The following is a 13,885-nucleotide window of genomic DNA, read 5'->3' as shown; positions in this document are numbered from 1 at the left end:
CAACATAGGTAAGTATAGCAAAGTTAAATACAAAAAGAAAAGATCATCACAATGTAAAAGCGGGGGGGGGGGGGAATTGAAAAAATAAAGAAGGAAATGAAAAAAAAGAACCAAAATTTTATACAACATCATGTCCGTCAAATAAAATTTTCTGCATAAAACTGCCAATCATTCTCATTATACTTTTTGTTTTGTCATGGTTTTATCGCACAGTTTTATTTTATATCCTTTTCCATATGTTCCACTAAGATATTTGTTTCATTTATTTATTGTTCACAAGTATCATTTTTACAATATAATCTTATATATTCCTTAAATATTTTCCATTCTCCATGTGTTTTGCTTCCTAGGCAATAAGGGGGCTGTCGGTGTCTCCTTCATGTTCAACGGCACGTCGTTCGGGTTTGTGAACTGTCACCTCACCTCCGGCAACGAGAAGACAGCCAGGTAAGTCCTTTCCCGGCCACGCCAGGTAGGCTGGAGGGATCTTGAGCGTTTTGGAATGGGGTTGGGGACACAGCTGCTGGGCTGGAGGAGCCCTTGGCCCAGTATACCTGAAGGAGCATCTCCATCTCCATCATTCAGCCTGGACACTGAGGTCCAGATCCGAGGGCCTTCTGGCAGTTCCCTCCCTGTGAGGAGTGAGGTTACAGGGAACCAGGCAGAGGGCCTTCTCGGTGGTGGTGCCCACCCTGTGGAAGGGTGGTGGTGCCCACCCTGAGAAGTTTTAAATGTTCAATCTTTTATTGTGTTTTTAATAACCTTTTGGAAGCTGCCCAGGTGGGCGGGATATAAATTATTATTATTATTATTATTATTATTATTATTATTATTATTATTATTATTTCAACAGGGTTGTCTTAACTGTCCAATTTAATTGTCAACATTTACATATTAACATCTGCACAGCTGGTTTTACACTTTGCAGACAGCTTTAGAAGCCCGTTTTGGGTTTTAGCGGAGTATAAATCAACAAGGGTAATCCCGAGTTTTTAACGTTTGATGTTTTATCGTGTTTTTAATATTCTGTTGGGAGCTGCCCAGAGTGGCTGGGGAACCCAGTCAGAGGGGCGGGGTATAAATTATTATTATTATTATTATTATTATTATTATTATTATTATTATTATTTCAACAAGGTTGTCTTAACTGTCCAATTTAATTGTCAACTTTTACATATTAACATCTGCACAGCTGGTTTTACACTTTGCAGACAGCTTTAGAAGCCCGTTTTGGGTTTTAGTGGAGTATAAATCAACAAGGGTAATCCCGAGTTTTTAACGTTTGATGTTTTATCGTGTTTTTAATATTCTTTTGGGAGCTGCCCCGAGTGGCTGGGGAACCCAGTCAGAGGGGCAGGGTATAAATAATAATTTATTATTATTATTATTATTATTATTATTATTATTATTATTATTGACGTGTTTCCTATGGAAAGATTCATAAATGAAAGGAAAAAGTAAACTTCGCTGAGAAACCCTGCGGAGAACCGGCTCCTTCTTTTGCCACGCTCACATGCACCTCGGTCCTCATTTTCTCCCATCTGCACTGTCCAGGAGGAACCAGAATTACCTGGATATCCTACGCCTTCTCTCCCTGGGCGACAAGCAGCTCAGCTCCTTCGACATCTCCCTCCGCTTCACTCACCTCTTCTGGTTTGGGGACCTCAATTACCGCCTGGACATGGACATTCAGGTGAGGAAGGGGGGGGGGCTTGTGGCGGGCCACGAGAACAGAAGAAGAGCTTGCTGGATCAGGCCCGTGGCCCATGATCCTGACAAGAGCCCTCCTCTCACCATGGCCAACCAGATAACCAGCATGGGAAACCTGCGAGCAGGATCCGAGCAGAAGAGCATCTCTCTCCTGATTGCGGTTTCCAGCAACTGATGCTTAGAAGCACATTGAAAATGTTGTCTATAAGAATAAAAGGAAATTATTGTAAATTATTATTATTATTATTATTATTATTATTATTATTATTATTATTATAATATTAACATTAAAATTAAAAAAACAAGGAATATTCAGTGTTATGTTGGAGGGGATGCCAGGAAACGGAATTATGTTCACATGTACAATTTTTCTGGCAAAGGGTGTTCAAGGAGATGGCAGAAATCACTGGGTTCAAGCTGACCAAAAAGTCCAGAGGTAGCCTTATTATCAATTTACAATGGGGTGGAAGGTTCGCAGGCTGTGAAGGACTTGCTTGCAGATTTATTGACAGCTGCAGGAGTTATTATAGCTAGGAAGTGGAAGGGGCAAGGTGACTATAAAATGGAAGAATGGTGTAAAGAGGTGTGGGATATAGCTATTAACGATAAATGAACATGTGCCATTAAGGTAAGATGGTGAATACGCAGGAGAAATGATTTTGAGAAGATATGGGGGCTGTTTGTAGAATTTGTACTGTTAAAACGGAAAGGGGCCAAACCATCGCAAGAGGTGTTGAAATTTTGGGAGGTTGGATAGTTACAATAGAATGGTCTCAGTGGTGGGGTGCACATGTTTGTTCTTATTTATTTATGATTATTACTTTGCCGGGGGGACGCAGGTGGCGCTGTGGGTTAAAGCCTCAGCGCCTAGGGCTTGCCGATCGAAAGGTCGGCGGTTCGAATCCCTGCGGTGGGGTGCGCTCCCGCTGCTCGGTCCCAGCGCCTGCCAACCTAGCAGTTCGAAAGCACCTCCGGGTGCAAGTAGATAAATAGGGACCGCTTACCAGCGGGAAGGTAAACGGCGTTTCCGTGTGCGGCTCTGGCTCGCCAGAGCAGCGATGTCACGCTGGCCACGTGACCCGGAAGTGTCTCCGGACAGCGCTGGCCCCTGGCCTCTTAAGTGAGATGGGCGCACAACCCCAGAGTCTGTCAAGACTGGCCCGTACGGGCAGGGGTACCTTTACCTTTACCTTTACCTTACTGGGTCTGTGGGTTAAACCACAGAGCCTAGGACTTGCTGATCAGAAGGTCAGCGGTTCGAATCCCGCCGACGGGGTGAGCTCCCGCTGCTCGGTCCCTGCTCCTGCCCACCTAGCAGTTCAAAAGCACGTCAAAGTGCAAGTAGATAAATAGGTACCACTCCGGCAGGAAGGTTAACAGTGTTTCCGTGCGCTGCTCTGGTTTGCCAGAAGTGGCTTAGTCATGCTGGCCACATGACCCGGAAGCTGTACGCCGGCTCCCTTGGGCAGTAAAGCGAGATGAGCGCCGCAACCCCAGAGTCAACCAGACCATTAGGCCCCGAACTGGACCTAATGGTCAGGGGTACCTTTACCTGGGTCTAGATTGGCCCTGAGATTTGGGGGACGGGGAACGGGACGATCTTCTGCCTGCCTCCACTGCCAGTGGCAGTGAAGGCCTCTGAACATAGCTGTCAACCTTCCTTTTTTTTACGGGAAATTCCCTTATTCCAGCGCCATTTCCCACTGCTTTCCGCTGCTATCCCGGATTGTTAGATATCCCGTAGACTGTCCCGTAGGTGAGGCTGCTGATCCCTTATTTTCAAGGCTGCTGATCCCTTATTTTCAGATCTGAAAGTTGACAGCTATGCCTCTGAATGCCAGTGGCTAGGAATTGCAAGTAAGGAGACAGTCTCAGGTCTCGCTTCCAGGTCTCCCATAATGAGCAACTGGCCAGCCACCGGGAGGACAGGATTATGGGATGTGGTGTGGGGGGGCTCCTTTGGCCTGATCCAACCAACTGGTCTCTCATTATGTTCTTAGGACTCAGAAAGTTTGGCTTCCCAGCAGTTCTTTAGCTGTGGTTCCTGCATTGTTTTGACCTTTAAAGCCCTATGCGGCCCAGGACCCTCGTACCTACGGGACCGCCTCTCCTGGTCTGCCCCGCGGAGGACCTTAAGGTCCACAAATAACAACACTTTGGAGGTCCTGAGCCGCAAGGTGGTTAGATTGATCTCAACTAGAGCCAGGGCCTTTTCAGTACTGGCCCCGACTTGGTGGAATGCTCTGTCACAAGAGACCAGGGCCCTGCGGAACTTGACATCTTTCTGCAGGGCCTGCAAGACAGAGCTGTTCTGCCTGGCCTTTGGTTTGGACTCAGTCTGACCCTTATGTTTCCCTCCCCTTATGGTCTTGATCTATGGGCTACTTTTAAAATGAGGCTGCATTTTAAACTGCATTTTAACCTGTATTTTAAATTGGGTTTTTTCCCCTCCCTCTCTTTCCCCCCTATTATGCTTTTACTGTGATTTTATTTTATTGGTGTTAGCCGCCCTGAGCCTGGTTCTGGCCGGGGAGGGCGGGATATAAATAAAATTTATTATTATTATTATTATTGCGTGGGGTTGGACTAGAGGACCTTTGGGGTTCGCCAACGCTACAGTTCTCTGGTTCTGCGAGGTTCCACACACTGATCTGTGGCATCTTTTCCTCCCCTCCCTCAGGAGATCCTCAGCTACATCAATCGCAAGGAGTTTGAGCCACTCCTCAGGGTGGATCAGCTCAACCTGGAGAAGGAGAAGCACAAGATCTTCCTGCGATTTAGTGAGCAACTGATCCCTCTCCCCTCAACCTGTCCCGCCCCCCCCCCTTTCCCTTCTTTCTCCAACTATAGGAGTTGTGTGTTGCAGCCGCCGTTCTCCAACTCAGCTTTGCGTGATGAGCTATGGGTCCTGGATTGTTTTAAATAACACCCTTTTAAGGGAAGGTTGGCTAGCATCCGTAATAGTAGAAGGCACAGCCTGTGGAACTCCTTGCCACAGGATGGATGGGGAGGGAGGAACAAGCTGAAGCATGGTGTCGCCTCTTGAGATAAAAGGGCTATGTTAGTAATAGGGAATAACACTCATTATCTAAATAGCTTTTCTAACATTTTTGATATACATTATCTCAGTAACTTTTGCAGTCGCCCTGCCAAGTAAGCCAGCCGCATTCTCTTCCTCCTGCCAGCGAAGGACGAGGAGGTTCAGGCTTGAGCTGAGCTTTGACCCTGCAACTTCACGCTTCGCCGTTACTAATTTAGAAAATTCAAACGGCAGCCTTTTAAAGCGTTGGGTGGAAGTTTAAAACCATGCAACAACCATAATGCAATAGTCACTCACGGGAAAATAAATGCAGGATAAAACAGAAGCAGCAGAACCTCTGCATTCATGTGTCACAATAAACTATGGACAATTGTGACTTGGAGACACCTCACCTGGGCTTTCGCTTTCTCCTCTTCTGCTTCGGCATCAAGGAGACTGGAAGCTTTTGCTTTCTATTAAACGTAGCTCAGCATCATGTCTGAACACGATGTGGTGAATGCCAACCTTGGTTTGTTGAACCATGGTTAAGGCTAGCCACGGTTTGCTGGGTTTGTGCAGCAGCCGGTCTCTGGTTTGTCTTCCGCTTTCCCCAGGCGAGGAGGAGATCACCTTCCCCCCCACGTACCGCTACGAGAGGGGCTCCCGGGACACCTACGTCTGGCATAAACAGAAGCCCACTGGGGTAGGTGCTGCCGGCCCGAGAGGGGAAGGGCAAAGTTGGGACAAGGGGGTTGGCCGCAAATGGGAGGGGGTGGGCAGAAATGCTCGGTTGCTGTGTAGGGGGGAGGCAGAGTTCAGCTTGCAGCCTGTCCCTGGGAACATCAGAAGCTGCCTCCTACTGAGCCAGACCCTTGGCCCATCCTGCTCCATACTGCCTGCACTGACTGGCAGCAGGGCTCTCTAGGGTTTCCCGCTGGGATGTCTCCCAGACCTACTCTGGGATTGAACCCCGGGAATCTTCTAAAGGTAAAGGTAAAGGTACCCCTGCCCGTACGGGCCAGTCTTGACAGACTCTGGGGTTGTGCGCCCATCTCACTTAAGAGGCCAGGGGCCAGCGCTGTCCGGAGACACTTCCGGGTCACGTGGCCAGCGTGACATCGCTGCTCTGGCGAGCCAGAGCCGCACACGGAAACGCTGTTTACCTTCCCGCTGGTAAGCGGTCCCTATTTATCTACTTGCACCCGGAGGTGCTTTCGAACTGCTAGGTTGGCAGGCGCTGGGACCGAGCAGCGGGAGCGCACCCCGCCGCAGGGATTCGAACCGCTGACCTTTCGATCGGCAAGTCCTAGGCGCTGAGGCTTTAACCCACAGCGCCACCTGCGTCCCTTAAGCCGGGAATCTTCTGCTTGAGTGCAGATTCCTTAGTCAGAGAAGTGTCAAAAGCAAAGAGCGGATGGTGGGGCTTTCTGCGTTCAAGAGTTTCCTTTCAAACCCTGATTCTTGTTCCCAGGTGCGGACAAACGTTCCCTCCTGGTGCGACCGCATCCTCTGGAAGTCCTATCCAGAAACCCACATCAACAGCAACTCTTACGGTGAGTTCTGCGCTGCGAGGGGAAAAGATGCTCTTGTGTTCGAATCCTGCCTGCTGGTTCCCCATGGGAGCAACTGGTCCGCCCCTGTAAGAACAGGATGCCGGACTAGATAAGCCATTGGCCTGATCCGGAAGAGTTCTCCTGACGCTCTTAACCCTTCTTTGTCAGGATGCACAGACGACATTGTGAGCAGCGACCACTCCCCTGTCTTTGCGGCATTTGAAGTTGGGGTCACGTCCCAGTTTGTTTCAAAGAAAGGTACTGGAGAATGGCGAATGCGTGCGTGCGCTTGAACAGACAGGGATTGAGACAGCACAGGTACAGAGCTGTAGAATTGCAGAGTTGGAAGACACCCCCAAGGGTCAGGTAGTGTGGGAATCTCAGCTAAAAACATCACATAATACCTCAGGTTACGTCCGCTTCATATTCTTTCAGATTACATCCTGCGGCGACCCGGAAGTACCAAAAAGGGTTACTTCTGGGTTTAGCTGCTCGCGCATGCGCAGAAGGACAAAATGGCATCATGTGCATGCGCAGAAGTGGCAAATCGCAACCCGCGCATGCACAGATGCGTCGCTGCAGGTTGCGCTCTTTTCATGTTGCGAACAGGCCTCTGGAACGGATCCCGTTCGCAACCAGGAGTACCACTGTAATAATAATATTATAATAATTTATTATTTATACTCCACCCATCTGGCTGGGTTTCCCCAGCCACTCTTAGCGGCTCCCAACAGAACACCAATAACAATAATAAAAAAGCAACAACGTCAGACATTAAAATCTTCCCAATACAGAGCTGCCTTCAGATGTCTTCTAAAAGTCAGATAGTTGTTTATTTCCTTGATATCTGAAGGGCAGGCGCCACCACCGAGAAGGCCCTCTGCCTGGTTCCTTGTAACTTGGCTTCTCGCAGGGAGGGAACCGCCAGAAGGCCCTCGGCACTGGACCTCAGTGTCCGGGCAGAACGATGGGGGTGGAGACGCTCCTTCAGGTCTACTGAAGAGGTCCAACCTCTTGAATCCAGTCTGCATTTCCCACTGGTTCTTGGCAGTTTGGCCTACCGAGGGAGGGGACCTGTCCAGGGTCTCCCCCTCCAACGCATCCCTCTCTCCCCCCCCCTCCAGGTCTCTCTAAATCTTCAGACCAGGCCTACATAGAGTTCGAGAGCGTTGAGGCGATTGTGAAGACGGCCAGCAGGACCAAATTCTTCATAGAGTTCTACTCTGCCTGCCTAGAAGGTGTGTGTGTGTGTGTTTGGGGTGTGTTTGTGGAAATAGCCACCCTGGCTGGGGTTGACCCTTAACTTCTGTTAAGACTACTGTACTTTGCTCTACGTGGGGCTGCCCTTGAAGCTGTGCCACAAACTCCAGTGGGTGCAGAATGCTGCAGCGAGGCTCCTGTAAGACAGAGCTATTCTGCCTGGCTTTCAATTTGAACTTAGCCTGATCTTTTATTCCCCTTCCTTCCCTCCCTGTCCCCTTTTTATTAAGATTACCCGCTCTGGGATCCCACAGCTAATTCTCCCCTGGTCTCCTCGCTGGCCCAAATAGAACTAATTTAGCCAGCTAGCCCTGGTGATCATCGAATGCTTATTGGATGGATTTCCCCCCTAAACTGATTTTTGAATTCTGAATTTAATGTTATTCACGTTTTATACTGTATTTTATGCTGTTTTTTGTTGTATCAATTAAGTGTTTTAAACTTGTTGGTAGCCGCCCTGAGCCCGGTTTTCTGAACCGGGAAGGGTGGGATATAAATAAATTATTATTATTATTATTATTAACTTCCACCTCCCTCTCCCAGAATTCAAGAAGAGCTTTGAGAACGATTCGCAGAGCAGTGACAACATCAACTTTTTGAAAGTGCAGTGGTCGTCCCGGCAACTGCCGACGGTGAGGCGTCTTTTCCTCCTCTTTCCCCCTTGCCCTCCTGCCAGCATCTGAACAGTTTGGGGGCACAGAAGGTCCCTGATCTGCATGAGGCCGAGAGGGGCCCAGGGGCCTATCGGAACCAGGGGGGGCGGGGAGAGAGGAGCCTCTCCTGAGAGGTACACTCCATCTGGTCACCTGCATTGTGCCAATACCGCTGGCGCCAACCTGAAGTTCGTTGGAGTCGCATTCCAAGGGGCAGGTGTCGCCACGCTAAATGCCCTGCTGTTAGTGGCCTTAAGATATGGTTACCAGATTTTTCCCCCCCAATGAATCTGGGGACACTTTTATTTTTACTTTTTGGAAGCTGAGTAGCAACAGGGAGTCAGTAGTGGGGATGGTGAGGGAAAAGACCCTGGGCCCAAGCACACATGCATATTGTATAAAGGTGCAAAGCCCTTCTTTCGCACCCTGTGAAACATAAATGCGCAGAGTTTTTAGAAAACTGGGCAACGGCCGCCCACATGCAACTCCCGGGCCTTCCACGGTCAGTCAAAACAAAGGGGGAAGGGGGCGGGAGATTGCACAAGACACATCCTATTCGCACAAGACACATCATATGGGGATTTCCGGCGGGGGAAAATGGCGGGTGCCACGGCAGCAAGCAACTCCTGAAGCCAGCCAGAGCCAACTGCGCTACCAGGCTGCCTCCGGGCTGCTGAGACTGCCGCTGCCGAGGGGGAACCGGGGACAGATTTGCAAATCTGGGGACATTCCGGGGACGGAATTTGTCCGGGGACAGATTTGAAAATCCGGGGACTGTCCCCAGGAACCGGGGATGTCTGGTAACCCTACCTTAAGACACCCCTCTGGAGCAAACAGAGCCACCAAGCGTGTTTCCTGTTGAGATTCAAAGGGGCGCACAAAGTATGTAAACTATATGAATGTTAATATGATGCAGGATATTGAGACAATGTGGCATTAGTGACAAAGCTGAAGGAATGTGCAAAGATGTTTCATTAGTAACAAATAAGAGAATCACAGTTTAGTTAACCTAAGGATGGAAGATAAAAAGATGAGTGGATAGCAGCAGGAATGGTTAACTTTAAAAGAAATTAAGACATATTAAATTGGTTAAAATAGGGGGAAAATCTGCTGAAACTAAATTGGAAATTTGAAAACAGAAAAGGGAGATGTGAGGAAGTCCGGAAAGAAAGCTATATGAAACCAAGAATTGAACCTTTTAATTTTGTTTGATTTTTGTTTTGTATTGTTTGTTGTTGTGATGTTTTGCTTTTTGTGTTACTATAAAATTTGTTGAAACTTTAATAAAAATTATTTTTAAAAAAAATAACAAAAAACAAAGGGGCTGACAAAGTAAACCTGCTCCAAACATTTGGTGTGTTGACACTCCCGTTGGCCTCGACTCATCTCCTCTCGTTCTTCCGCCTGCAGCTCAAGCCCATCCTCTCCGACATTGAATATCTCCAGGACCAGCACATCCTCTTGACGGTCAAATCTCTGGATGGCTACGAGTCCTATGGTAAGAAGCGGGGAAGTTCCCGGAGGTGGTGGTGGGGAACCAGGTGCGTGGCAGAACCAGGCACGCTGGACCTAGAACTGGACTTCCGTCCATGCATGGCAGACTTGACAGGAAGGCTGGACTTCAGAGTGTAGCTCTGCAGGATCACAGTCGCTGTTTTGCTACCCGCTTGCAGATTGAATCAGTTTGCTGGTTTCAAGACTCATAGAGTTAAGTTGTGGGCGAACATAGCAGACGACGCAGCGATTTCTCTAGAGCAGCTCTTTATTTGTAAGCTGGACGGAACTGACTGCAAACAGCTCAGCCGGCCTGCTTTTGTAGGCAGCCGGCTGTCAACATTGTAGCAACAACAGCCCAGGGTTTCCCGCCTAAAATAACTGACGTGGACCTGAGTGAAAACTATCTACAGTATCCCCCTGTTGGCCCAGGGTGAGAACTTCAGTACATAACACATAGAATCATAATCATAATAATTTATAATATTAATTTAATATTTATACCCTGCCCACCTGGCTGGGTTTCCTCAGGCACTCTGGTAGGCTCCCATCATCATCATCATCATCATCAAGCGATAAAACACAAGTCATTAAAAACTTCCCTAAACAGGGCTGCCTTCAGGTGCCTTCTAAAAATCAGATTTCCTTGAAATCTGATGGGAAGGCGTTCCACAGGGCGGGTGCCACCACCAAGAAGGCCCTCTGCCTGGTTCCCTGTAACTTCGCTTCTGACAGCAAGGGAACCACCAGAAGGCCCTCAGCGCTGGATCTCAGTGTCCAGGCATAACGATGGGGGTGGAGACGCTCCTTCAAGTATACTGCGCCAAGGCCATTTATGTGGCAAGGTTTACTTTAGCATAGTTAAACAATCCCCTTTATAAGTTTATGCAGCGACCAGCTTGGTGCTGACTCGCCTGATTTCTACTAATAAAGATGCCTTCCTGGTTAAAAATCCCTTTGAATCCCTCTTAAAGAACACACACACGAATCTGATTCATGTTAATATAAAACTATTTTCCTCTCAGATTCATTCAGGTTTACAGAACTTTACCTGGAAGCAGGCTTAGGTTACATAACAAACAAATAAACTATACCAGAGGGACGTTGGTCCTGAGGCGACTGCAACTGAGCAGTTATTTTTCAAAACTACCAGCAACTAACAAACTGGCTGTCACAGCAACCGGTTAGAACATGGAGGCCATTAGTCCTCTGTCGGAATGTGGCACTTGACGGCACCTTCACATGCAATAGTTTAGGGCTTTCAAGGTCAGCACCAACACTTTGAATTGTGCTTGGAAATGTACTGGGAGCCATTGAAGGTCTTTCATGGAATTGCAGAGCTGGAAGGGGCCCAAGGGGTCCCTAATAATAATAATAATAATAATAATAATAATAATATAATAATAATAATAATAATAATACTAATAATAATAATAATAAATTTTTATTTCTAACCCACCCTTCCCGGTTCAAAAACCCGACTCAGGGCGGCTAACAACAAATTTAAAACACTTAATTGTAAAAGCAGCATAAAATACAGTATAAAAACATGAATAACAATAAAATTCAAAGTTCAGAAGTCAGTTTAGGGGAAATAAGCATCAGAAAATCAAGTCAAGTAGAGTTTCAGTGTCAGGGATGTTTTAGCTGGGATTCTTACATAACGGGGTTGGACTAGATGACCCTTGGGGAATCCAAGGCTCCTCGCCTATGATTGTAAATCCCTTCAATGCAAGAGTCACAGCCAAAAAGTCCCCGACAGATGGCCAGCCGACCTTCTTTGAAATCGTCCAAGGAAGGAGAGTCCATCAACTCTGAGGGAGTCTGTTCCCCTGTCAAACAGCTCTTAGTGTCAGATGGGTTTTCCTGATGTTTAGTCAGAATCTCCTTTCCTATAACTTCAAGCCAAGGGTTCGAGTCCTGCTTGTTCCCTCTGCCATGTGACAGCCCTTGAGATATTTGAAGATGGCTCTCACATCTACTCTCAGTCTCCTGTTCTTCAGGCTATACATCCCCAACTCCCACAACCCTCATTGATTGATTGGTTGGTTGGTTGATTGATTGATTAGCGTCAATTCGTTTTTCTTGCGACGCAAACAGATTCTCACACAGAGTCTGAACAAACTCTCAGCTCACCCGCAAAAGCCCAACCCTCGTTGGGTTGATTAAGATTCCTTAAATCAGAGACCTGGGAGAAGAGAGGGTTGAAGAAGACTGGAAGAAATTCAAGATTTATTTACAAAAGTATTGTAATTTGGTCGAAGGCTAAGAAGGATGCTAGATCATAAATAACTGCCTACCATTGAATTAGATTTGAATTTGACGATAAGTGAGATTTAGGAAAATATAAAATTTTTGGAGAATTATTAGATTAAATTAATTGAACGAGATTCAAGAATGTAAACAAGATGATAAATTGCTGGAAAAAGGTCACAATGATGTAAGTGGGAGTGGGAGACGTGAGGGAGTCCAAAGAAGTTTTGAAAAATGTGTTATGATACATGTTACATTGTTTATCATTTTTGCATTTTGTACTTAAAAAAAAAATCTCAATAAATATTTATATATAAAAAAAAGATTCCTTAAATCAGGGGCCAGCTCTAGTAACACAGCCCTGTCAACAGAGGGAGCTGAAGCAAGAGTTTAAACTTCACAACAACCCTGAGAGGTAGGCCAGGCAGACGGCCGTTGCAGTTCAAGGCAGCCAGAGGGCACCAGGTGGGGGCGAGGCTGCTTCCGCCGCGGCAATTGTGCTGGACCTCTCTTGCCTCTTGCCCCATGCCCTGACCCGCCCTGCCTCTCCTTCCCCACGCAGGCGAGTGTGTCATTGCCCTCAAGTCCATGATTGGCAGCACTGCCCAGCAGTTCCTCACCTACCTGTCCCACCGTGGCGAGGAGACGGGCAACATCCGTGGCTCCATGAAGGTGCGGGTCCCAGCGGAGCGGATGGGGACCCGCGAGAGGCTCTACGGTGAGGAGGAGGAGAGGGAGGGGGCTGCCAGCACGAGGGTGGGGGGTTGCGATGGGGGCACCCTCGGCTCTCCACAGTGTGCCCAGCTAAGGTGGGTTTTTATTTTCTGGGTTTTTCTCTGCTGCAAAGCACTTTGGGACCTTCCGCTGAAGACGATGAATCACAGCAGTAATTTATTATTATTTATTCCATCTAAATCAGACTGGCAAAATAAAATAAGAGAGTACGCTGAGTTGGTGAGACTATCAGCAATGCTACGAGACGTTAACTGATGGAAAAATTATCGGAGAGTGGGACTATACAGAGTCTGTGTAAAAGAACATTGTCAAAATATTAATCTGCTGACAGGTTTTGATTGAACTTCGGTGTGCAAATAGGACATTATAAAATAAATTTTATAGTAAGCTAAATAACATGGAGAAAAGGAAGTTAAGAGTGCAAATTTAAGGAATTTAATTCGGGAACACAATGGGAAGATTGGAGGTCATGTTAAATTTAATTACAAGTTGATGTACAAGGCAAGTATCAGTTAAGGAATGAACGATTGTTTATTTTTTGTTCTTCTATTTTGTTTTCAAGGGGATGCAGGTGGCGCTGTGGGTTAAAGCCTCAGCGCCTAGCACTTGCCGATCGAAAGGTCGGCGGTTCGAATCCCTGCGGCGGGGTGAGCTCCCGCTGCTCGGTCCCAGCGCCTGCCAACCTAGCAGTTCGAAAGCACCTCCGGGTGCAAGTAGATAAATAGGGACCGCTTACCAGCGGGAAGGTAAACGGCGTTTCCGTGTGCGGCTCTGGCTCGCCAGAGCAGCGATGTCACGCTGGCCACGTGACCCGGAAGTGTCTCCGGACAGCGCTGGCCCCTGGCCTCTTAAGTGAGATGGGCGCACAACCCCAGAGTCTGTCAAGACTGGCCCGTACGGGCAGGGGTACCTTTACCTTACCTTTATTTTGTTTTCAACATCCATTGAACATTTCTGTTATAAAGCTGTTAACCAATAAAGCATTTAATAATAAAAAAAAGAAGACGATGCTGATAATAACAGTAATTTGTTATAATTTATTGCATCTATATCCCCTAAGGAGCGCCTGTGGCTCACCCCCTTCCTCATTTAATCCCCGTGACAACCCTGGGGGGTAGGCCAGGCTGAGAGGCAGGGACTGGCCCCAGAGGTCACCCACTGACCTTTGTGGGGATTTGAACCCTGACCTCTCCCAGGTCCCGGCCCAG

The 13,885-nt window shown here is 47.5% G+C and overlaps 1 protein-coding gene across 2 annotated transcripts in view; it reads left to right on the top strand.

Moving 5' to 3' along the window:
- Positions 1–13,885, top strand: part of INPPL1 (inositol polyphosphate phosphatase like 1) — a 90,406-nt gene that overhangs the window by 65,848 nt on the left and 10,673 nt on the right. For both annotated transcript variants that reach the window (XM_079973373.1, XM_079973372.1), the window contains exons 14-23: positions 351–447; positions 1,555–1,693; positions 4,391–4,490; positions 5,344–5,432; positions 6,201–6,282; positions 6,451–6,540; positions 7,407–7,520; positions 8,086–8,174; positions 9,606–9,693; positions 12,505–12,660. In XM_079973373.1, the coding sequence (XP_079829499.1) occupies positions 351–447; positions 1,555–1,693; positions 4,391–4,490; positions 5,344–5,432; positions 6,201–6,282; positions 6,451–6,540; positions 7,407–7,520; positions 8,086–8,174; positions 9,606–9,693; positions 12,505–12,660 (1,044 nt within the window). The remainder of the gene's footprint in view (positions 1–350; positions 448–1,554; positions 1,694–4,390; positions 4,491–5,343; positions 5,433–6,200; positions 6,283–6,450; positions 6,541–7,406; positions 7,521–8,085; positions 8,175–9,605; positions 9,694–12,504; positions 12,661–13,885) is intronic.

Source organism: Podarcis cretensis (assembly GCF_951804945.1).
Source record: "Podarcis cretensis genome assembly, chromosome: 4".
In the NCBI taxonomy this organism is placed as follows: Eukaryota; Metazoa; Chordata; class Lepidosauria; order Squamata; family Lacertidae; genus Podarcis; species Podarcis cretensis.
Note: the sequence above shows the minus strand (reverse complement) of the source record. Positions and strands in the feature narration are given on the sequence as shown.